This window comes from Balaenoptera acutorostrata, chromosome 12, assembly GCF_949987535.1.
Source record: "Balaenoptera acutorostrata chromosome 12, mBalAcu1.1, whole genome shotgun sequence".
In the NCBI taxonomy this organism is placed as follows: domain Eukaryota; kingdom Metazoa; phylum Chordata; class Mammalia; order Artiodactyla; family Balaenopteridae; genus Balaenoptera; species Balaenoptera acutorostrata.
The window spans coordinates 28431967-28455328 of NC_080075.1; the positions used below are offsets into that span (position 1 = coordinate 28431967).

General features: G+C 44.3%; 1 protein-coding gene across 6 annotated transcripts in view; it reads right to left on the reverse strand.

Moving 5' to 3' along the window:
• Window positions 1-535: 535 nt before the first annotated feature.
• Window positions 536-23362, reverse strand: part of SEMA4F (ssemaphorin 4F) — a 33644-nt gene continuing 10817 nt past the window's right edge. For 2 of the 6 annotated variants that reach the window (XM_057558798.1, XM_007184045.2), the window contains 9 exons: window positions 15721-15840; window positions 15459-15610; window positions 14737-14915; window positions 14357-14504; window positions 14007-14229; window positions 13757-13866; window positions 13482-13642; window positions 12293-12351; window positions 9731-12055 (listed from right to left, as the gene is read on the reverse strand). In XM_057558798.1, coding sequence (XP_057414781.1) covers window positions 11445-12055; window positions 12293-12351; window positions 13482-13642; window positions 13757-13866; window positions 14007-14229; window positions 14357-14504; window positions 14737-14915; window positions 15459-15610; window positions 15721-15840 — 1763 coding nt within the window. In that variant the 3' untranslated portion in view covers window positions 9731-11444. Of the gene's footprint in view, window positions 610-1122; window positions 1514-9730; window positions 12056-12292; window positions 12352-13481; window positions 13643-13756; window positions 13867-14006; window positions 14230-14356; window positions 14505-14736; window positions 14916-15458; window positions 15611-15720; window positions 15841-16496; window positions 16588-23362 lie in introns of those variants that run through there. The other 4 variants (XR_009009997.1, XR_451149.2, XM_057558799.1 and 1 more) reach the window with 4 other exon arrangements.

A 23362-nucleotide genomic window follows, 5' to 3' on the forward strand; every position in this document is an offset into this window, starting at 1 on the left:
CCAGGTCCCCACAGTGATGTCAGGCCAGATCCTGGCTGTCAGGGGCTACTCCTCTCTTTCTTATGGTTTTCTCTTTGTTTTAACTTAACAATGTTGTGGACCTTTTTTCAAGTCAATATTGGGTCTAATTTAACCAAATTTCTCTTATTGAATAATTGGATTTTTCTAATATTTTAGGCATATAAAATACTAAAATGAAAACCTTTAGAAATACATCTTTGCACACTTATGCCATTAGTTCCTAAAAATAATAAATATCCAGAAGTGTAATTATTAGGTCAAATGATACACACATTTTTATGTTTTTAACAGATATTGCCAGAATGCCTTCCACAGAATTTGTACTAATTTCACATCCAACAATAGGATAGGAGAATACCCAATTCCCCACAAACCCTTGTCAGCACAAAGTATCATCCACCTTTTTTAAATCTTTGCTAGTTTCACAGACAGAAAAACATCTTGTTTTTTTTAAGTTTTATTATGTAAAACTGGATACACAAAAAAGACCATATAAGGCATACATATGTCTAGACTGTCTCAGTATCTTCAGGGGAGTCCACTTAGAGGTACAAAGTTTTTGCTGGTGTCTCAAGTCTGTTTGTCTAGCTGCCAGTTAAGAAGAGATGTAAGAGGAGATTAGCTCAAGATCGTGGAGTAGAAGGACATGAGTTCACCCCCTTCTTACGAAAACACCAAAATCACAACTAACTGCTGAACAACCACCGACAAAAATATGCTGGAACGTACCAAAAAAGATACCCTACATCCAAAGACAAAGAAGAAGCCACAACGAGCTGGTAGGTAGGGCACAATTGTGATAAGATCAAATCCCATACCCACCAGATGCGCAACACATAAACTGGAAAACAATTATACCACAGAAGTTCTCCCATAGGAGTGAAAGTTCTGAGCCCCACGTCATGCTTCCCAGCCTGGGGGTCTGGCAACAGAAGGAGTCCCCAGAGAATCGGGCTTTGAAGGCCAACAGGTTTGATTGCAGGACTTCCACAGGACTGGGGGAAAGAGAAACTCCACTCTTGGAGGGCACACAAAGTCTCATGCACACCAGGACCCAGGGGTAAAAAGCAGTGACCTCATAAGAGACAGGGCCAGACCTACCTGCTAGTATGGGAGGGTCTCCTGCAGAAGTGGGGAGCAGCTGTGGCTCACTGCGGGGACAAAGACACAGGCAGCAGCAGTTCTGGGAAGTACTTATTGGCGTGAGTCCTCCCAGAGACTGCCATTAGCCCCACCAAACAGCCTGTAGGCTCCAACGCTGGGATGCCTCAGGCCAAACAACCAACAAGGCAGGAACACAGCCCCACCCATCAGTAGAAAAGTGGCTTGAAATCTCCCTGAGAACAGTCCTGCCCACCAGAGGAACAAGACCCAGCTCCACCCACTACTGAGAAGGAACCAGACCCTCCCATCAGGAAGCCTGCACAAACCTCTTAGACAGCCTCATCCATCAGAGGGCAGACAGCAGAAGCAAGAATGACAATCCTGCAGCCTGCAGAACAGAAACCACAATCACAGAAAGTTAGTCAAAATGAGAAGGCAGAGGAATTTGTCCCAGATGAAGGAACAAGATGAAACCCCAGAAGAACAACTAAGTGAAGCGGAGCTAGCCAACTTACCAGAAAGAGTTCAGAATAATGATAGTGAACATGATCCAAGATGTCAAAAAAAGAATGGAGGCAAGGATCAAGAAGATGCAAGAAATGTTTAACAAAGACCTAGAAGAACGAAAGAACAAACAAACAGAGATGAACAATACAATAACTGAAAGGAAAAATACACTAGAAGGAATCAATAGCAGAAGAAGTGAGGCAGAAGAACGGATAAGTGAGCTGGAAGACAGAATGGTAGAAATCACCACTACAGAACAGAATAAAGAAAAAAAAAGAAATGAAGACAGTCTAAGAGACTTCTGGGGCAACATTAAATGCACCAACATTTGCATTATAGGGGTCCCAGAAGAAGAAGAAGAGAGAGAGAAAGGACCTGAGAAAATATTTGAAGAGATAATAGCTGAAAACTTCCCCAGTGTGGGAAAGAAAAGTCGAGGAAGTGCAGAGAGTCCCAGGCAGGAGAAATCCAAGGAGGAACACACCAAGACACATAGTAATCAAACTGACAAAAATTAAAGACAAAGAAAAAATATTAAAAGCAACAATGGAAAAACGACAAATAACATACAAGGGAACTCCCAAAATGTTATCAGCTTATTTCTCAGCAGAATCTCTGCAGGCCAGAAGGGAGTGGCACAATATATTTAAAGTGATGAAAGCGAGGAACCTACAACCAAGAATACTCTACACAGCAAGGCTCTCATTCAGATTCGACAGAGAAATCAAAAGCTTTACAGACAAGCAAAAGCTAAGAGAATTCAGCACCACCAGAGCAGCTTTGCAACAAACGCTAAAGGAACTTCTCTAGGCAGGAAAGAGACCAGCAACTTAAAACAACCTTGTACATATATAGACTGCTATAACAAAACCTCATAGGAACAGCAAACCCCAAAACTACAATAGATACAGACACAAAAAAGAAAAAGAAACCCAAACACAACACTAAAGATGGTCACAGACTACAAGAGAAGAGAACAAGAGAGGAAGGGAGGAAAAAAGACCTACAAAAACAAACCCAAAACAATTAACAAAATGGCAATAGGAACATACATATCAATAATTACCTTAAAAGTAAATGGATTAAATGCTCCAACCAAAAGACATAGACTGACTGAATGGATACAAAAACAAGACCCGTATATATGCTGTCTACAAGAGATCCACTTCAGACCTAGGGATACATACAGACTGAAAGTGAGGGGATGGAAAAAGGTATTCCACACAAATGGAAATCAAAAGAAAGCTGGAGTAGCAATACTCATATCAGACAAAATAGACTTTAAAATAAAGACTGTTATAAGAGACAAAGAAGGACACTATATAATGATAAGGGATCGATCCAAGAAGAAGATATAACAATTGTAAACATATATGCACCCAACATAGGAGCACCTCAATATATAAGGCAAATACTAAGAGCCATAAAGGGAGAAATCGACAGCTACACAATAATAATCGGGGACTTTAACACCCCACTTTCATCAATGGACAGATCATCCAGAAGGAAAATCAATAAGGAAACACAGGCCTTAAATGACACATTAGACCAGATGTAATTTTCTTTTTTTGCGGTATCTTTGTCTGGTTTTGCTATCAGGGTAATTGTGGCCTCATAGAATGAGTTTGGGAGTTTTCCTTCCTCTGCAATTTTTTGGAACAGTTTCAGAAGGATAGGTGTTAACTCTTCTCTAAATGTTTGATAGAATTCGCCTGTGAAGCCATCTGGTCCTGGACTTTTGTTTTTTGGGGGTTTTTAAATCACAGTTACAATTGCAGGCCAACATCACTGGTGGACATACACACAAAAATCCTCAACAAAATACTAGCAATCCAAATCCAACAATACATTAAAAGGATCATATACTATGATCAAGTGGGATTTATCCCAGGAATGCAAGGATTTTTCAATATCTGTAAATCAATCAGTGTGATACACTACATCAACAAATTGAAGAATAAAAACCATATGATCACCTCAATAGATGCAGGAAAAGCTTTTGACAAAATTCAACACCACTTATGATAAAAACTCTCCAGAAAGTGGGCATAAAGGGAACATACCTCAACATAATAAAGGCCACATATGACAAACCTACAGCTAACATTATACTCAACAGAGAAAAGCTGAAAGCATTTCCTCTAAGACCAGGATCAAGACAAGGATGTCTACTCTTGCCACTTTTATTCAACATAGTTTTGATAGTCCTAGCTATGGCAATCAGAGAAGAGAAAGAAATAAAAGGAATCCAAATTGGAAAATAAGAAGTTAAACTGTCACTGTTTGCAGATGACATGATACTATACATAGAAAATCCTAAAGACGCTACCAGAAAACTACTAGAGCTCATCAGTGAATTCGGTAAAGTTGCAGGTCACAAAATTAATACACCGAAATCTGTTGCATTTCTATACACTAAAAACGAAAGATCAGAAAGAGAAATTCAAGAAACAATCTCATTTACCATTGCATCAAAAAGAATAAAATACCTGGAATAAACCTACCTAAGGAGACAAAAGACCTGCCTGTACTCCAAAAACTATAAGACGCTGATGAAAGAAATCAAAGATGACACACACAGATGGAAAGATACACCATGTTCTTGCATTGGAAGAATCAATAATGTCAAAATGATTATACTACCCAAGGCAATCTACAGATTCAATGCAATCCCTATCAAATTACCAATGGCATTTTTCATAGAACTAGAACAAAATATCTTAAAATTTGTATGGAGACACAAAAGACCCCAAATAGCCAAAGAAATCTTGAGAAAGCAAAATGGAGCTAGAGGAATTAGGCTCCCTGACCAGACTATACTACAAAGCTATAGTCATCAAAAGAGTATGGTACTGGCACAAAGACAGAAATATAGCTCAATGGAACAGGATAGAAAGCCCAGAAATAAGCCCACGCACCTACGGTCAATTAATCTATGACAAAGGAGGCAAGGCTATACAATGGAGGAAAGACAGCCTCTTCAATAAGTGGTGCTGGGAAAACTGGACAGCTACATGTAAAAAATGAAATTAGAACACTCTTTAACACCACACACAAAAATAAACTCAAAATGGATTAAAGACCTAAATGTAAGACCGGACACTATAAAACTCTTAGAGGAAAACACAGGCAGAACAGTCTCTGACATAAATCGCAGCAAGATCTTTTTTGATCCACCTCCTAGAGTAATGGAAATAAAAACAAAAATAAATAAATCGGGCCTAATTAAACTCAAAAGCTTTTGCACAGCAAAGGAAACCATAAACAAAACAAAAAGACAACCCACAGAATGGGAGAAAATGTTTGCAAACGATGTGACAGATAAGGGATTAGTCTCCAAAATTTACAAACAGCTCATGCAGCTCAATATCAAAAAAACAAACAACACAATCAAAAAACGGGCAGAAGACCTAATGAGACATTTCTCCAAAGAATACATACAGATGGCCAAGAGGCACATGAAAAGAGGCTCAATATAGCTAATTAGAGAAATGCAACTCAAAACTACAATGAGATATCACCTCACACCAGTCAGAATGGCCATCATCAAAAAAACCTAGAAACAATAAATGCTGGAGAGGGTGTAGAGAAAAGGGAACTCTCCTACACTGTTGGTGGGAATGTAAATTGGTATAGCCACTGTGGAGAACAGTATGGAGGTTCCTTAAAAAACTAAAAATAGAGCTAGCATTTGATCCTGCAATCCCACTCCTGGGCATATATCCAGAGAAAACTATGCTCCAAAAGGATACATGCACCCAATGTTCATTGCAGCACTGTTTACAATAGCGAAGACATGGAAGCAACCTAAACGTCCATCAACAGATGAATGGATAAAGAAGATGTGGTACATATATACAATGGAATAGTACTTAGCCATTAAAAAGAGTGAAATAATGCCATTTGCAGCAACAGGGATGGACCTAGAGATTGTCATACTGAGTGAAGTAAGTCAGACAAAGACAAATATCGTATGATATCACTTATACGTGGAATCTAAAAAAAAAATGATACAAATGAACTTATTTACAAAACAGAAACAGACTCACAGACGTAGAGAACAAACTTATGGTTAGTAGGGGTGATTGGTGGGGGGAGGGATAGTTAGGGAGTTTGGGATTGACATATACACACTGCTATGTTTAAAACGGATAACCAACAAGGACCTACTGTATAGCACAGGGAACTCTGCTCAACATTGTGTAACAACCTAAATGGGAAAAGAATTTGAAAAAGAATAGATACATGTATATGTATAACTGAATCACATTGCTGTATACCTGAAACTAACACAACATTGTTAATCAACTATACTCCAATATAAAATAAAAAGTTAAAAAAAAAAGAGAGATGTAAGACGAATGAGGTGTGTATGGGTTGCTTGGGATTGGGACATACCTTCACAATAGTGCTTTTCATAGTGTATATCTGCCTCCCCACTGAATTAAGAGCTTCAAAGGGGCAGAGACTGTGTCTTACTCATTTTTTCCAATTTTTTAAATTGTGGTAAAATCACATAAAACTTACCATCCTAACCATTTTTAAGTGTACAGTTCAGAGGTATTAAATACTTTCATAATATTGTGCAACCATCACCACCATCCATCTCCAGACCTCCTTCCACCTTGTAAAACTGAAGCCCTATATGAATTAAACAATAACCCCCATTCCTCTGAGCCCCAGCCCGTGGCCACCACCATTCTACTTGCTGTCTCTGTGAATCTGATTACTCTAAGTACCTCATATAAGTGGAATCATACAGTATTTTTGTGACTGGTTTATTTCACTTATCATAATGTCCTCAAGATTCATCCATGTGGTAGTATATGTCAGAACTTCCTTCCTTTCTAAGTAGTATAAGAAACATGTTGCTTTAAACCACGAAGAATATGGGGTTGTATGTTATTGTGTCATAACAAAGCCTGTCCTGACTAGTACAGCAATAAATACCTAAAAGAATAAGAACTTATCTAGCAACTCTTCCAAGGACAGCTTTGTCATAAACCTTTGTAGCAGTAGCATGTGGACACCTTGGTTGGTCAACTAGGAGCAGGTTCACGTTCCCTTCTAAGGATGTTTACCTGGGAATTACAAGGTGATCACAATACAATGAGCTATAGTATTACGAAGAGACCACAGACAAATTGCCAAAATCCAGTAAATCTGAGAGGTGATGGGTTTTGAGTCTGATAAAAAATTAATTTAGTGGATATATATGTAGACAAGCTACACTAGGGGGAATGGCTCCTGCAAAGGGTTGGAAGAAGGCCCTCATCCTCATTTCAGACAACTAGTGGTCATTCAGCTCTAATCTATCTACAGTCAGTTCTGTTCTCTCAATCTATAGGACAGTTCATAATGCAGGCACTCTGGACTCAGCTAGTTTTAGAAATGCTGGTATTAGTTATAGCGCTCATGGATTTTTCTCTACAAACTTATAGGTACAAAAATATTACTTTATTTCTATAAATCAAATTAACCTGGTTCTGAACTCCCAGTCACTTCAGGGGGAAAATATTCTATCTCAGCCATCTTGGGGATGGTCACCCTTCTCCCTAGAACTGAACAAGAATTCAGGGGACTTGTGTGGCTCCCAGCAAAGGGAAGAAGAGCCTCTGGTTCCTATGATTGCTGCTGAGAAGCTCATCATCCGACCTCACACAAAGGATAGGCAGATCCATCCTTCCACACCAAAGCATGGGGACACCTCCCCATAACCCTCAAGGCCATGACTGTCTCCAGCATCCACACCTTCTATCCCACCAGAGCGCTGGAGAAGCTGCATGGAAGCAGGACACAGTTCTACATCACTTAAAGGACAAAACATCCATCTCCATCCTCACTTCAGGGAAGGGCCACTTCTGCTTCCTCACTTCTTATAAAGGAAGGAATAGCTTACCTACCACACACAATTTGGTGTATCTTGAAAGGAGAGTGTCGAGAGCGGGTGCCAAGTCTGTGCACTCTTGGGCTTGCAGGAGAGAATTCCAGTGAATCCACCTGAGGCTGATTAGAACCCCTTACCTGACAGATATGAAGTACGCCTACAAAGGCCCGAAGCCTGAGCTTTTCCCAGGAGTTCTCTTCCTCAGCCTCTGATCAGAGAGGTCTGATCAGCCTCCTCGACACATAAACTTCAGAGAGTCCCTGGAGTGAACCGCAGCCCTGGGAGGACTGTATTCCCAGCCTCCTCAACCCAAAGGACTTGCTTGAAGCTGAGGGCGTGATGTTGGTCTTTGGATCCAGCATCAGTTGCTGACTCCTCCTGCCTCAACCATGGCTCCAGCTGCAGGTGGTGAAAGCCTTTAGCCTGTGGTTCAGCACTGCCAAGCCCTGGAGTCCATGAGATGGATGCCATACCCACCAGCAGGCAGCAGATTCATCTGTAGCCCTAAACCCTAGGCCCAGTGTGTCTAGGGAAAAGCTAGTCCCATGGGCTGGGAACCCTTGGAAAAAAGAGAGGAAGACAGTTCCTGGCTTGCATTTATTTCTCCACAGGACCTGAAGCAGCCCTCTGAAACTGACCCCTCATCTTGGCTCTTTCAAACACCCCTGACTCCACCTAACATCCTCAGGGAGCTAGGTCATTCTCTCTGTTGCTTGCCCCTCCCTACCTCAACCAGGACCTGGTATTTTACATCACTCCAGATGGACCTCTCTGGGACCACACCTTCTCTCTACTGGTCATACAAATTGCCATGTCACAGCAAGGTCTGTCCCTGGGACCCATCAGACAGAATTTTTAAATTGCAGAAATATTTCTTACTGCTTTGATTGCTAGTTTTTCCTCCAACTGGTGAAAATGATCTTTAAAAATTCCAACCTTGGCTCTACTACAACCAAAAAGGCAAGTTCAATCCCCACACCTGTGAGATAGGATCTCTGTGCAGTTGACCAAGAACAGTCTGTTGTAGCCATGACCGCCCCCCTCTGACAGGGGCAGAGTAGCCAGGAGGGACAAGGCCCAGCCAATACCTAAAGGAGCCCTCTCCTGCCATCACTTGTGGGGCTACTGGGGAAAGGTAGGGAGCCAGGAGACCCCTGGGAAAAGATGTGAGTCTGCCTCCTGTTGGGTTAGGGCCAGTGGTATGCTGGAATTCACTTGGTTCATGAGAGTGAACAGGGAGCATCTCTTTCTGGCTCTACTTTCAGTAAGGTCACGTGGGTAGCAGCAGACCACTGGTTAGGGGTGACAAGCTGAGAGTCACAATTTATGGACCAGGGACCAGAACCAAAAACAGAGGGGAATTTCAGAGTGAAGACCAGAAAGCGGGCAATCTTTAGAGTTTGGAGGTAAACACAAACACAAGCCCCATCCCCAACCCTCTCCCTGGCTGCTTTTATGCGCAAAAGCCAGTCAGGTCTCTGGTTGCCAGAATCCTCACAATTCTACCTGCAGGAACCCTGCACCCTTCTTCACCTCCCTTATCATTGGATCCTCTCCCATCCCACACCCCCACAGTCCAAAGATAATGCAATCAGTTATTCACACTATCTCTTTGGGAGCTGGTTTCACATTTCCATGCTATCACTCACTCTTGGGGCTTGAACTTTCCACAGCCTAAGACGTGGCTCTCCTCCCTTCATGCCTATTTCCATCCTTCCTCAGTTTTCCTACATTCCTCATCCCATCTTCCTCCAACCAGAGCCACTACCCAAGGACCAAACGCCCCAAATCCACTGTGATCTGGTTCCCCCTCCTTGGGAAACTCTTCCCCCCTTTTCACAGAGACCCCAGATCCTACTGAAATCTCCCATTTCCCTTCATCCCTCGAAATGAAACTAACCCATAACCTCAAGAGAGCAGAGTGAGTGAGGATAAACCAAAGAATACAGAGCCCCCCTCCATTCCCATATAGAAAGACCAATAAGGTCTCCAAGACATCTGAAGATTATGAAAATGACAGGCCCTGCCTCCCAAAACCTAGACACTGGCAGCTAAGATCTCACCAGAGATGACCCAGGACAGGATGTCTGTGTGAGGCAATGACTCTCCTCCCACCAAATGAGGCTTAAAGTGACTGCATGTTTCATGCTTATCAGATGGTTAAGCTATATGATTATGGCAGAATAGGCCAAATTTTATAATAACAACCTCTACTGGTATAGAGAGTGCTTTATTGTTTACATGTTCTCTCATTTAATCCTTGCAGCAACCCTGAGGTAGGTATTATTATCCCCACTTTACAGATGAGTAAGCCATAGTTCCAAGGTTAGATTACTTGCTGAGGAACATACACTTATTAATGGCAAAACCATTGATAATTCAAAACCCAAGGGGACTCTTGAGTAGTTCACAGGCTGCTGCCAAGGAAAGTAGAGCTGAAAACTTCAACTGGGAAAGGCTGGACCATTCACTGGAGCCCAAGGGAGTCCCTCAGCAGGGATGATGAGGCACATTCACAGGCCAAGACAGGAACTGAGCAGGAGACGCCTAGAGCATCTGAGAGTTGTGAAACAGGAAGAGGTCTTTAAATTTGGTGAGAGCTGACAGTGTCTTCAAATATGCACAGAGCCCACCTTCCAGGAAACGGAGCAACAAGAAGGTATCCAGCGGCTGCCAGTCCAGGGGCTGGCCAAAGGGCAGGAAGAGCTGCCCCTGCCCGGCACCACCTCAGCTTGGCCAACATGTGGTGACCTTGGGGCAGTGGTCCTTTAACTTTGTTAAGGCTTGAGAATCTAATGAGAGTCACAAACCAAGCCTCACCACCACCAGAAAAATACAGACACACATATACAGACAGCATCTTGCATGCGATTTCAGGGAGGCCATGGACCCCAGGTGAACTCCTGCTTTAGAGCAAGGGTATCAACCTGAGTAAAGTCATAAAGTCACTGATACAAACCTATCTTTGTGCGGCTTGTATTTCCCATGATTGTTCTACTTTTTTCATCCCCTGATATTTAGAATGTTGTAAAGTTTCAATAGAAGCCAAGGAAAGGGTTCTAGCCAGAGAAAGAGCAGCTGTGCATGGCACAGGTGGCATGCCAGGAGGCAAAAACAAAGAGAAAGATGGGGTCAGATGTACCATTGCCTTTCCCACCCAGAAGGTCACTTTGGGAGTTTTTCTCTACTCAACAGAAGGGCTGTGAGAGGTGATGGAGACAGGGAAGTGGTTTTCTCCTTTTAGAAAGGAGAGCCATTCCCTCACTGGCTACAGGGTCTCGAGTCCTGTAGGTATTGCCCTCATTCCAACCTGACCCTCTCAACCTCCCATGAATACACCAGAGCATCGGCCTAGTCATCCATGCACATGTGTCCAGGTCACCTATGAACATCCGTGTATTTACACATGCTCTTTCATGGAAGAAGGGAAACTGGGATGGGGTAGATCTCAGGGCAGAGATTGCATGTTGCAGTTTGGGAATCATGCACTCTCCACAGAGAATGAGATAAACTGGGAGAACCAGCAAAAGGAGTCAGTGCACATTAGGCCCCTAGCACTTCCACGGCTCCTCCTTCTGGCCAGGGCCCAACCGGAAAGCAAAGTCACGGCAATGTCCTGGGGCCTAGCCCCAAACTAATGGGCCCAAGATAGTGGGCTGAAGGGGTCATAGGGGTTGAGAGGGCAGGGGCAGGAAAAGTCCTGATTCAGTGCAAGAGCAATTCTGATCTCTTATGGGAATCAGGCAAAGCCCTGGCCCTGAGCCCACCCAGGCCCAGAAAAGGCAGACAGGGAATTCGAAGTGATCATTCAAAAGCCAAAGAAAACTCAGAGGCCATGACGATCTTCCATGACCATCGACCCCCAGTGTCCCAATGGTCATTCCATCCAGTGGTCACTCATGCACTAGTGGTTATGTGCCCAGCCCTAGATGGATGTTTCATCACACGTGGCTAGAGGAGCCCCAGTTAACCGAATGTGGGCTGGGCTCGGGCAAGGATCAAGCAGAAAGGGTGGAGGGAAGCCACCAAAGCCACTGCCCCTCTTGGCCAGGGCCAGGGGCAGCCGCTCATCTTCAGGAGAGGGAGAGGGAGGGTCCTGGCTGTAGCTTGTGGTCCCAGACGGTAGGACCCCCAGGTCCAAGCCCACCTTGTCTCTAGCCAGAAGTTCCCTCTGTCGTTGTCGCTGCTGACGCCGACCAATCAGGAGGAGAGTCAGGGATGCTGCAAAAACTCCCAGGAAGAAGCCTGCCAGTCCAGCCCCCACTACGTGAGCCCGGCTTGGAGCGCCCCGCTGGCTGCCCCATACCAAGCTGTAAGCAGCTACCACACGAGCGGCCCCACCTTCCTGACATTCACAGGCATAAGCACCCATGGCCCCTGGGGATATCACCACTTCTAGCCCATCCCGCCGGGGGGTGAGTGCAGTCACTCCGCTGGGCTGGTGCCACACACAGGATGCCCAGGCTGAGCTCGGGGAACATGGCAAGACCACATGTGCAGCTGTAGCCACAGGAACTTCAAACACCACGGGGTGTTCTGCAGAGACAGCAAAAGCACAAAAGGTGGTGAGGCTGTAGGTTGGAGGTGTTAGAGAGAAATGTGGGGTGATACAAGATATGAGAAGGGGCCATGGTACACAAAGCTAAAAAGGGGATTCCCAAAGAGAGTAAGGCTGCCATAACTTCCAGGATACAAGTTTTAAACTAGGTCCAAAAACATAACTTTCTAGGCCCTTTACATCCACTCTACCCACATTCCCTAAACCATACAGACCTCCAGGCTCTTTAGGACACAAAGAAGAGACATCCGCTGACTCTATGTCTTGAACCAGCCTATAAAGAAGAGAATACTTGATAAATCCAGTGTCAACACCCCCTTACCCTCCTCAGTACTGAATATTCACTCGCCAATTGCACCTCCCATCATCTCATAAATCACCTCTAGAATTATCAGTCAACATTCTCTTCATCACTAAATTTTTCCCCAATACCTCTTATACTCATGACATTTGCCATGTCAAATTCTACAAATATTTCTAGCAGACTACAGAGAATTAAATTTGCACTCGGTCTGTCAGAAAGATGTTTGGTGGGGTACTTTGGAAGAAACACAGGAACCTTCCAAGAAGTATAGCTGGTGGTCCACAACCACAAGATTTCTCTGGAAATCTCTGTTAAAAGATTTCTCTGTTAAGAGAAAGAGAAAACTTCTTTTCTATCAAAGCTAATCAAATTTCTGTGAGGGTCAGTGAGATGGCTTTCTGTTTCACAAAATAGCTCAGCTAAAGATACATCTGTGGTTGTCACCAGCATTCAGTTGGTACTGAATACAACGAGAATGAAATCACCTAGAAAGTGCATGAAAGTGTAAAGAGAAAGACTGAATCCTGAGGAATATCAACATTCAGAAGCTGGATGGAAAAGGAATCAGTAAGGGAGACAGACTGGAGAGTGAGGTAGGGAGAAAAACCAGGAGAATGCAGAGTCATAGAAGGCAACAGGATAGTTTTTCAAGGAAGGAAGGAGGGGAGTTGTCAACTGTGAAAACACTTCTAAGAGCACTTGTAAAATGAAAACTGAGGGACTTCCCTGGCAGTCCAGTGGTTAAGACTCCACGTTTCCAATGCAGGGGGTGCGGGTTCGATCCCTGGTCGGGGAACTAAGATCCCACATGCCGTGTGGTGCGGCCAAAAAAAAAAAAAAATGAAAACTGAGAAGCGTATGGCAACATGGAAATCAACCACACAGTCAGGGCAGGTCCAGCAGGGAGGCAGGGCCATTGATGAGGACAGAGAGATGGTTAGTATGGACTGACAGACGGACACACAAGTGACACTAAGAAACACACAGAGAGAGAGAGAGAGAGAGAGAGGGCAGCATTAACCCATGAGAAACAGACACAGACATACGGATAGGCCAGAGCCTGGGGACATCAGGCAAGGAACCAGTGCAGCCACCCTCACCCTTCATGCTCTCCAGTGTGGGCCACACACGCAGCTAGCCGAACACTCCAGGCACAGACAGGGTCTCGGGCCAGAACGCACTCTGAGCAGCTCTGTAGACGGCCACAGTTGGTTGTGTTCACTTGTGTCACCTCAGTACGGGAGCCAACCAGGAGCCAGCTCTACAGAAAGGGAGTGAGGAAGAGAAACACGCTGGATCTCCCAGACTTCAATGTCACAGATTGGCTCTGGACTCAGATGTCTCCCCACCAGACTCGCCAAAATCTACAACTCACTTGATACAATTTCATATTCTCAACTGGCTGTGGCTCTGGGAATAAGGCCAGATCCTCAAGAACACTGAGCTGGGCTCCAATTTGCACTGCTCGGTGGAGGTGTCCATCCTCTAGGAAGCAAGCAAGGGGCAAGACATAATAACATAACTGTACCTGTGCCTGGGACTCTGATACCTGTATGCATGGGACCCTCTCTATGGCAACAACCTGTGTGCACTGGATGGGCAACTTGCTTGGCTATTAAACATACCTGTCCCCAGATAGAGCACATCATACTCTTTCCCTGAGAGGCTGGGCACCTTGTGGGCTACGACTCTGAGGTAGGCTGTATCTGTAGTGACCAGCAGGGGGTGGCCATCAGCTGGAAACACTGGCCTGTCCATGAGTGGGTGGTCCCGGATGAAGGTGAGCACACGGTCAGGCAGGAAGAGCGACGAGCCAAACTGTTGGAGCTTCATGTTGTTGGTGATGCACTAAAGGAAACACAGGATGAGTGACAAAGCTTCCCAGGGGCCAGGAAGCGTCTGTGATGCTTAGTTGGACCCTTGTCCTAATGGGGCAATTCGGGCGTGAGGTGAAGAACTGCCCCAGCCCCCTCACCTCTCCAGGTCTGGGCTGGGGAACATCATTGTCCATGACAGGCAGTCCCCTGTTGCAGTCATGTTTAAGCTCTCTGAAGGGACCATTCAGCACTGTCCGAATGTCTTGTGGTAGGAAGGAACAGACAGCAGAGATGGCAGCCCCTTCCCTGGAAGAGTCACAGGTTGGAGCTGGATATTTAGAGGGAACTAGGGGAGGCAACTCATCCCCTGTCAAATGAGATGACCCATGAGAAACGCACAGGGAGCTATGCAGCCTGCTTCACGGCAGAAGGAGCAGGGCTCCATGGAGAGTCCACCCCCTCTGGAGGAGACCGCACTGACCTGCACCAACCCCAGGTATCTCCCACCTTGTAACTCTCCACATCAGGACCCCCTCACCACTGGGAGGAAAAGATGCCATAAAAGATGGGCGTCCCCGCTCCATGCTCAGGTCGAAGAATGACCATGTCCTGCAGGACACTGGAGGCCCGGCCATGCTCAGGCCCTGGACACAGCAGGTCGGCCTTCAGAAAGGTCGTCCACCTCTGCTGGAGGGTCTTCCGGCCCCCAAGGTCCCCCTGGGGTGACAAGCACATAGGAAGTTCTCTTTAGAAGACAAACATTAGGAGAGGACTGTGGAGACCAATACAAGTTTCCCCCAGACACAGACAGATAGGGAGACAGATGCATAGAAATGCAAGGACAGAGATACAGAGTAACTGAGAAGGACAATGAGGTATGGGGTGGGCAGGATCACAACAATGATGTTTATTGTGTTTATTGTGCACTTATAAAGTTCTGCACTACGTGCTTTACATAAGTTACCTCATTTAGTCCTCAAATCGACACTGCCAGAGTCACACAGGCAGTAAGCAGTGTAGCAGGGACTTGAACCCAGGTCTGTCAACAGTTCCTGCCTTTAATCTCTACACTACAGTGTCATACGGGATAATAAGCGGGTAAAAGAGGCCAGAGCCCTTTCGCCACATTCCTCAAGCTCCCAGAAAAGTAGTCACTGCCCATCAAAAAAGGAGACAGAGGAGAAATACAGAGACCAGAGGAAAAGACAGGAGGACAGGCAGAGCAGAAAACAAGACAGACAGCTGGGATCAATGTCTCACCGCACACACACGGGCCACCCTCGGGACCTTAACGCGTTCGTATGAATCAAAAGCTCGGGAAATCTCCGTAAAGAAGAAGTAGATTTCATCGTCTCCGTCTTCATCCCCCCACTCGGCTGGGCTCAAGGCCACTGCTGCAACAAAGGCTGGGGCTGGGGAGACCCGTGGCCTCAGATCCCACAGACATAGCCTGGGGCCACCACCCAGCCTCCACCCACTCTGTCCCCAGAGCAGCACCACCCCCCCTCTGCCCTCTCCCCACCGTTAAGCCAGGATGGCAAGGTCTCTGTCCGAATCCAGTCCTCAGCACGACCCACAGCCCGGGAGATAATCGGCTCCGTCCCCAGGTAGTTTTTCACAGTGGCAACGTAGAGGACGCCCCCTGCAGGGCAACAGGGAGGAGGTGGACTGTCAGACGCACTGAGGAAGCTTTCAGAAAGGGTCACAGGCAGAGCGGGGAGCAAAGCAGGTGCCAGAACCCTCAGGGGCTGAGCACCCATTAAGTGCCAGGCAATGCTAAGCACGACAGGCATTACCTCACTTAAAATAAACAGAAATAAAGTGCTCCGGGGCAGTAACGGGAACCAGTGTTAAGGAAAAACTGCTGGAATGTTCATGTATATGAAAGAAGAATAGAAGCTATCCCTGTGGAAAGCAAGATTTTTTTCGTTGGTCTGTTTCTTGCTGTTGTCGTTTTTAAGGACTTTTCTACCCTATAATTACATGGTAACTTTCCAGGAAGAGGTTTGCTTTGCAGCATGTTCCCATCTTACTTAAGTTCTCCCACTATGGTAAATGTCTGAGGGAACTACTGTTCTTTCTGAGCATTAGGGGGTGTATACTGCCCTGGAACAAGTCACAACTTTAGGGTATACTAGCATCATTTAGGGAATTGATCAAAATGCAGATTCCTGGGCCTTGGGCCCAGCAATTCTCACTCAGTACGGTTGGGGGTTGGCCCAAGAACTACGTTTCAAACAAGCAGTCAGACTTACTCTGATGTGGGTGATTCAAGACCTCACTTTGAGAAACACCAACCTAGGAGATTTCCGGATATTTCACAGCCAGCCAGAGGAAACAACGAGGAATCAGATCCTCCCTCCTGGTTCAGTGGAGGTGCAGAGGTGCTCTAGGGATGGTGAGGATTGGAAAAGAGAGAAATCACAGGCATTCTGGGAAGGAAGGGGAGGTGCAGTTCTGTGGGCTGAATGTGAGAGAACTATAGCCACTCTGAGCAACACTGCCAAGGGCTCGGACATGAGTGGAGACAATGACTCAGGGAACAAGAAGGTCACAAACCCCTGGTGGAGTTTTGAGTATCACAGGGACTGTGGAGAGAACAGAGAAGCATTCCTTCACCACCTACTACGTAAGAGGCACTGCGCTGGGTGCTAAGCACATCACTGTGCCCCCCAAGAATTCCCATTTGAGTCCAGAAGACAAACGTAATCAGATACCAAGAGGCGTGGACTCACAGATGTGTGTAGGAGCACAGAGGAGGACCCAGCCACATCTAACTGGGGGAGCAGCATCTCAGAGGTCACATCTGAGCTGGCTCTGAAGAATGAGCCATTTGCCAGGTAGAAGGACTTCGGGGGGAAGACAGGCAAGTGGGGAAGAGGGGAGCCATGTTCAGGGATATGGGGGCACTCCCCATGGCTGGAGCTCCAGCAGGGCACAGGGGCTGCTGGGCAAGTGAGCAGAGATGAGCTAGAGGTGCAGAGATAGGCACCCAATTGTGATGAATCTGCTCTTCCATGCCAGGAAAATGTGGACTTTATCCTAAAGGTGAGGGCAAAACTGCAGAGATTTTCTTGAGGAGGCATGACATAATTAGTTTTGTTTTTTAGGAAGAAAATGCTAGTTAAAAGGGCCTTCACACAGTCCTGGCAAGAACAGAGAAGGACTAAGGCACTGGCAGAGGAAAGAAAGGGGCTGGATTTGGGAGATATTTCTGAGGTAGAGCCCATTAACAAGATTTGAACATCAGCTGAGTATGAGATGTGAAAGAATGGAGTAAAATAATGTCTCTAAGGTTTCCGTTTATAAGATGGATAATAGTAGATTATGATATTATGAACCAAGCAAAGAAATGACATAAGGCTCATAAAGGAGGTGGCTGGAGAGGAGGTGAGTTCACTTGTTGGACCCACTAAGGTTGAAGCGCCTTCGGGACACCTGGTTGGAGTCGCTGGAAGGCAATCGAACAGAAGGGTGTGGACAATAGGGCCAGAGTCAGGCAACCTGGGAGTCATGCTTAAGTTACGACAGGAACGTGAAAGCCAGGGAGAAAAGGAAAGCGAGAGAGAGCCCTGGGGCACCATCATTTGAAGGAAACTCAGAAGAGCACTGACTCATAAGAGTCAGAGAGGCTGGAGAAGCAAGCAAGGCTGGAGTGCTGGAGGCTGGTGCCCAGAAACCCCAGCAAGAGCCGCGGGGTCATGTGCACCGAGGGAGGCAGCAGAGGGCAGGGCCACCTTGAAGGAAGCACTACGTCCTGGACTCATAGATGCTCCTGTGAAGCTGCATGTCTCAGGCATTGAAATGATAACCACTAACACTTAAAAACACTTAATGCAGAGCAAAAAAAGGGTCAGGAGCCCTCTGAGGGCAATAGTAGAGAATTAGAAACCCCCTTCCTTACTGGGTGGGAGGGAAGACTATACTATCACTCAAGTTTGTGAAAAGAATCCAAGCACTTTGGAGTCAGGAAGGCTTGGGTTTGAACTCTGAATACTTATTAGTAGTATGATCTTAGGCAATTACCCTTCCTAAGCCTCAGGTTCCTCAAATGTAGAATGGGGATAATACCACCTTCCACCCAGAGCAGTGCTGAGGGTTAAATGAGATAAAAAGAGAGCCCCAGGTAGGGCCTGGTGCACGGCTGGCATTCAATATGTGTTAGGTGCAGCTCCTTAGGAACCTCAGGGGGCCATATGCTTGATTTGTTGCCATAAGGTAGGGGGGCCACAACTATAAAATGGCATCCCATTCCCTTCCAGAGTATTTCATGAGGGAGAAAATCAGATTTTGGGCAAAGGTTCTGGCAGCTAATGGAGCAGCAAATAAGCCAATCCTCAGTAGTTCCAGGGGGAAAAACATGACACAGAAGCCAGAATTGGAATGAAAATTTTCCTAAAAGCATTATACACGAAACACTCTAAAACCAAAACTCTTGACAGAAGCTGTGTCATGGATACCCTGAGAATGGGGGAGATGTGGTGGAAGAGACAGTTATGAATATTTTGGAAGCATGACTTGATGTGTTTGAGGGGGAACACTCATAAATATTCTGGAAACGGTAAAGGACCACACACAACAATGCAAGGACCCAGTGGTGGACGGAGGTAAAGTCCCAAAACTTTCTAAGGGGTTAAATGGGGGCAGTCAGCAACTCTGGAGCCTAGGATTGCTGAAGAGCACACTCACTCAGCGGAGAGAGCAGAGGGTCACAAAGGGACAGCAGGAGGGATCAGACACTTTGGGAGGGAGTAGCAGGGCTTCAGGTGTTCCACGAGTACTAAGGGGCTTACAACACAATCTTCACACACACACAGAGGAAAAGGAACAACAGCCATCACAGTCACGAGGGCAGAAGTCCACAGGAGGACACAAGATCACCACATGCCCTGAATTTTCCAGAACAGTCAATTTCAAATATTCTGTTGCACTGTTCATACAATAAAATATCCCTGTATGTGCAGTTGTTTGGCAAGTTATTACTGACGAGATCAAGCTAGCAAACATGAAAACATACATCTGCTATTGGCAAAAGATGATATGCCAAAGAGACCGATGCCCACGTTGTTGAGTTTAGTGAGCAAGGTGGTTAGAAAAAAACACACGGTATAATTCAACCCTATTTTTAAAAAATATGTATATATGTCTGTAGGTGCAGGCAAGATTGAAGGAGCTACAACTGGACAGTGTTACTGATGTTTGTTTCTGACTAATGAAATTACAAGTAATTTTTATTTTCTCCTCTCTACTTTTCTGTATTCACTGAATGTTTTTTGTAGTTAGCACCTTTTACTTTTATAACCCCAAAAATTAAGATACTGTCATTTTGGAAATACGAGGAAAAACAAGATTGAAAGCCACAAAGATGAAGAATCACAGCCAAAGAAAAATGACAATTATGTGCAGAAATAGATCCCTACTTGCTCAGATGTAAAGCCTGTGAACATAGACCTCCCAGATATGTTAGCAACCCAACACTGACAGACTAGGATATAAGCCATGGCAGTGAATATTTCACTACACCCTGGAGGTGGAGGGGTTCAAATTTTCACTCTGGTATCAAAATGCTCACTTTTAAAGAAGGTTTATAATAGGAATTATCACTCATTATCTTTAAAAAGAGGGTTTTAAACATGCCCTGGACTGCCTTCTTCCACTCTCTTTTCTTCTCATGGTCAGAGCTTTGCAGGATAGACAGCTCCTGACCTAATATTCTCTATTTCCTTATGTAAGGTTTATGCCAGCTGGATACCTTTTTTTTTCTTTTTTTTTTTAAACAGCCTATTATCAGGACATAATTACAGATCATTGGAGATGCAGTGTTTACTCTACCTTTTCCTCTCCTGGCATATAGGATTTCTATAAATGTCTTGTTTCGATGTGTGAATGCTAGTCTTGGGGTACACACTCACGGATTTAAGCGATAAGCTTGACTCCAAAATGCTGGCAGCACCCAGTGAACCTGGAACACATACAGGGCTCCTTGGCAGATGCAGTAATCACAAGATGCAATGAGACCAAAAGGAGACAAGAAAAACACAAGATGAGTTCCCAAAGAGAAAGCAAAAGCTCCCTTCTTCTGCTCTTCTTTATAAGAGCCCTATTTATTATTGAATGTGATAGGGAGGACCAAAGATGACAAATCACTGCCTCCAGCTTGGGTACCTTGGTGGGTAATGGCACTATGCACTCAGAGAAGGGGACACTGGTCGAGGAGAAGGTTTGGGGGAGGTGAGTGAAGATAATGAGCTCAGTTTGGGACATGCTGACTTTGAGATTCCTGTGGGACATCTAAGTGGAGATGTCTGGAAGGCAGCTGGATATGTGGTCTGTAGCTCCAGATAATGTATGGGAGGCATCAGAATCTGGTAGAAACAGAATCCATGGGGCTAGTTTTGGGAGATCTGGAAGGCGTCAGATTTGGGAGACATCAGAATGCAGTGGAAACAGAATCCATGGGGCTGGCTGAGATCACAATTACAAAGAATGCAAGAGAAGAGGATCTTAGGTGGAAGTCTAAGTCTAAGGAATATTTAAAGGATGAGCAGAAGACAAAGATGCTGCAAAGAAGACTGAGAAGGAGTTGCGGATGTTCTTAGGCTAATGTGAACATTACTGTCAAAATATCTGCATTTTTCCGAATTGGAATAGTGCAAATAGAGACACTGAGATCATTTTTGCTAATTTTATCTCAGTGGAGTACAGATAAATGTCAAATTTGAAGACAAGATATCTGAGACCTCTTCCTAAAGAAATACAAGTGCCAGTAAACACATGAAAAGCTGTTCGACCTCACTAATAGAAATGCAAATCAAAAACATCAAATTGGACTCTGGAGAAAGTCACTGTTTTATGTTTATTAACTATATTTTTGGGGCTAACTGGCTGTAATGAAACAGGCCTTCTCATCACTGCTGGTAGGACTCACTGGAGAGAAATTTGGCCAAATCCATAAAGTACTATAAAAATCTTTTATATCCTTTGGCCCAGCAATCCTACTTTTTGGATTGACTCATGCGATTAATTAGATTCATGTAAAGGATTTACATAAAAATTTATGTAAAAGGATTCCTTATGCAGCATTATTTATAAAAGCAATAATTTATTTTAAAATCTGAATGTATAATTATATGGGAATAATTAAATAAGTGTGCTACATTCATATGATAAAAAAGTATACAATCACTAAAAATCAAGTTTTGAATAATTAAACAAATTCTATGATGAGAAAATGTTCAGTATACAATAAGTGAAATATGCATGACAATTCCAATTTATTATAAATACGCACACGTGCGTGCACACGCACACACACACAGAGTATGAGAAAATACTCCGAAATAATAATAGTGGCTACTTGGTGATGACTGAATTACAATAAACTTTTCACTTTCTTCTTTATACATTTCTATATTTTCTCAATTTTCCACAATGCACATTGCAATTTTTATAATTTAAAATAAGAAATACTCCTGCCATTATATTCTAATATTTTCATTACTAAAACTCTTTTCTTTCAAAATATGTCTATTATCCTTAAGGACATTTGTATAGCTCCTAACTGGGAATTCTGGTTCTAATTCTTAAATAATATTGTCACTATCTTCTATACTGCTATTTTCAAAACAAAGGGGCAGTAGGACACAATGGATCAACATTAAAAGTTCCAACTAAATATTGGTGTTATGTCAGACCAAGAAAAAATTTAAATTATAGCCCTATAAAGAACTTCAGAGGAAAACTTATAATATTGATATTGACTATGACTTGGATCTGAGACAGAAAAAGCCATGGAGGTTCTATGTCTTGAGCTAGCCATTCTAAACTGTTAGAAAGTGATTTCTGACACCTCCATCAATTATCAGCTGAACGGCAACCCTGAATTTCATTACCTGGGGGAAAAAAAGACTTAACCTGCTTGAAAATGTTCTTTGTTATACAATTATCTTATCTATGAAATTTGTATTCTTAAACTACATGCTGTGTTCCACTTGCTGAGTAGAACACAGAGAAATTACACACAGATGGTTAAATGTACTTAAAGATACTGCTTGAAACACAGTATTTTAATTATTTCAGATTGTTGCAATTGGAAGTCATTTTGTTGATAAACAATTATGTAGAATCAAGAGACATTCATAACTGCTAAACCTGTGAAATCTTTCTTAATGATCTTAATGACTGGCTCAGCGTTTTGCCAAATATGCTTGATATAAAGCTAAGAAAAGTAAACTATTGACTAAACTTTTATTCAAATATGTATGCATATAAACAAGGTCTCACTGATTTCAACTGTAGATGAATGATAAAAATGACAACTCAGGGGCTTCCCTGGTGGCACAGTGGTTGAGAATCTGCCTGCCAATGCAGGGGACATGGGTTCGAGCCCTGGTCTGGGAAGATCCCACATGCCACGGAGCAACTAGGCCCGTGAGCCACAATTACTGAGCCTGCGCGTCTGGAGCCCGTGCTCCGCAACAAGAGAGGCCACGATAGTGAGAGGCCCACGCACCACAATGAAGAGTGGCCCCCACTTGCCGCAACTAGAGAAAGCCCTCGCACAGAAATGAAGACCCAACACAGCCATAAATAAATAAATAAATAAATAATTTGTAAGTCTTATTTAAAAAAAAAAAATGACAACTCAAATATATTTACTGGATATATACTTTATGTTCATTTTCAAAAACTTTTGTTATTTCATTGTTTCCGAAAAGGTAAATCATTAACTGAATGACTAAGAGTGACTTTTTTATATGTAAATTTATTTTATTTATATTTATTTTTGGCTGCATTGGGTCTTCGTTGCTGCGTGCGGACTTTCTCTAGTTGCGGCGAGCGGGGGCTGCTCTTCGTTGTGGTGTGCGGGCTTCTCATTGCGGTGGCTTCTCTTGTTGAGGAGCACAGGCTCTAAGTGCACAGGCTTCAGCAGTTGTGGCTCGTGGGCTCTAGGGCTCAGTAGTTGTGGCGCACAGGCTTAGTTGCTCCGCAGCATGTGGGATCTTCCCGGACCAGGACTCGAACCCACGTCCCCTGCATTGGCAGGCAGATTCTTGACCACTGCGCCACCAGGGAAGCCCAAGAGTGATTTAATTTGTACAGCTTTTAAGACTTTTCCTACAAATAAAGTCATGCATAAGAAAAGAGTTTAGCGTCCAGTGGTT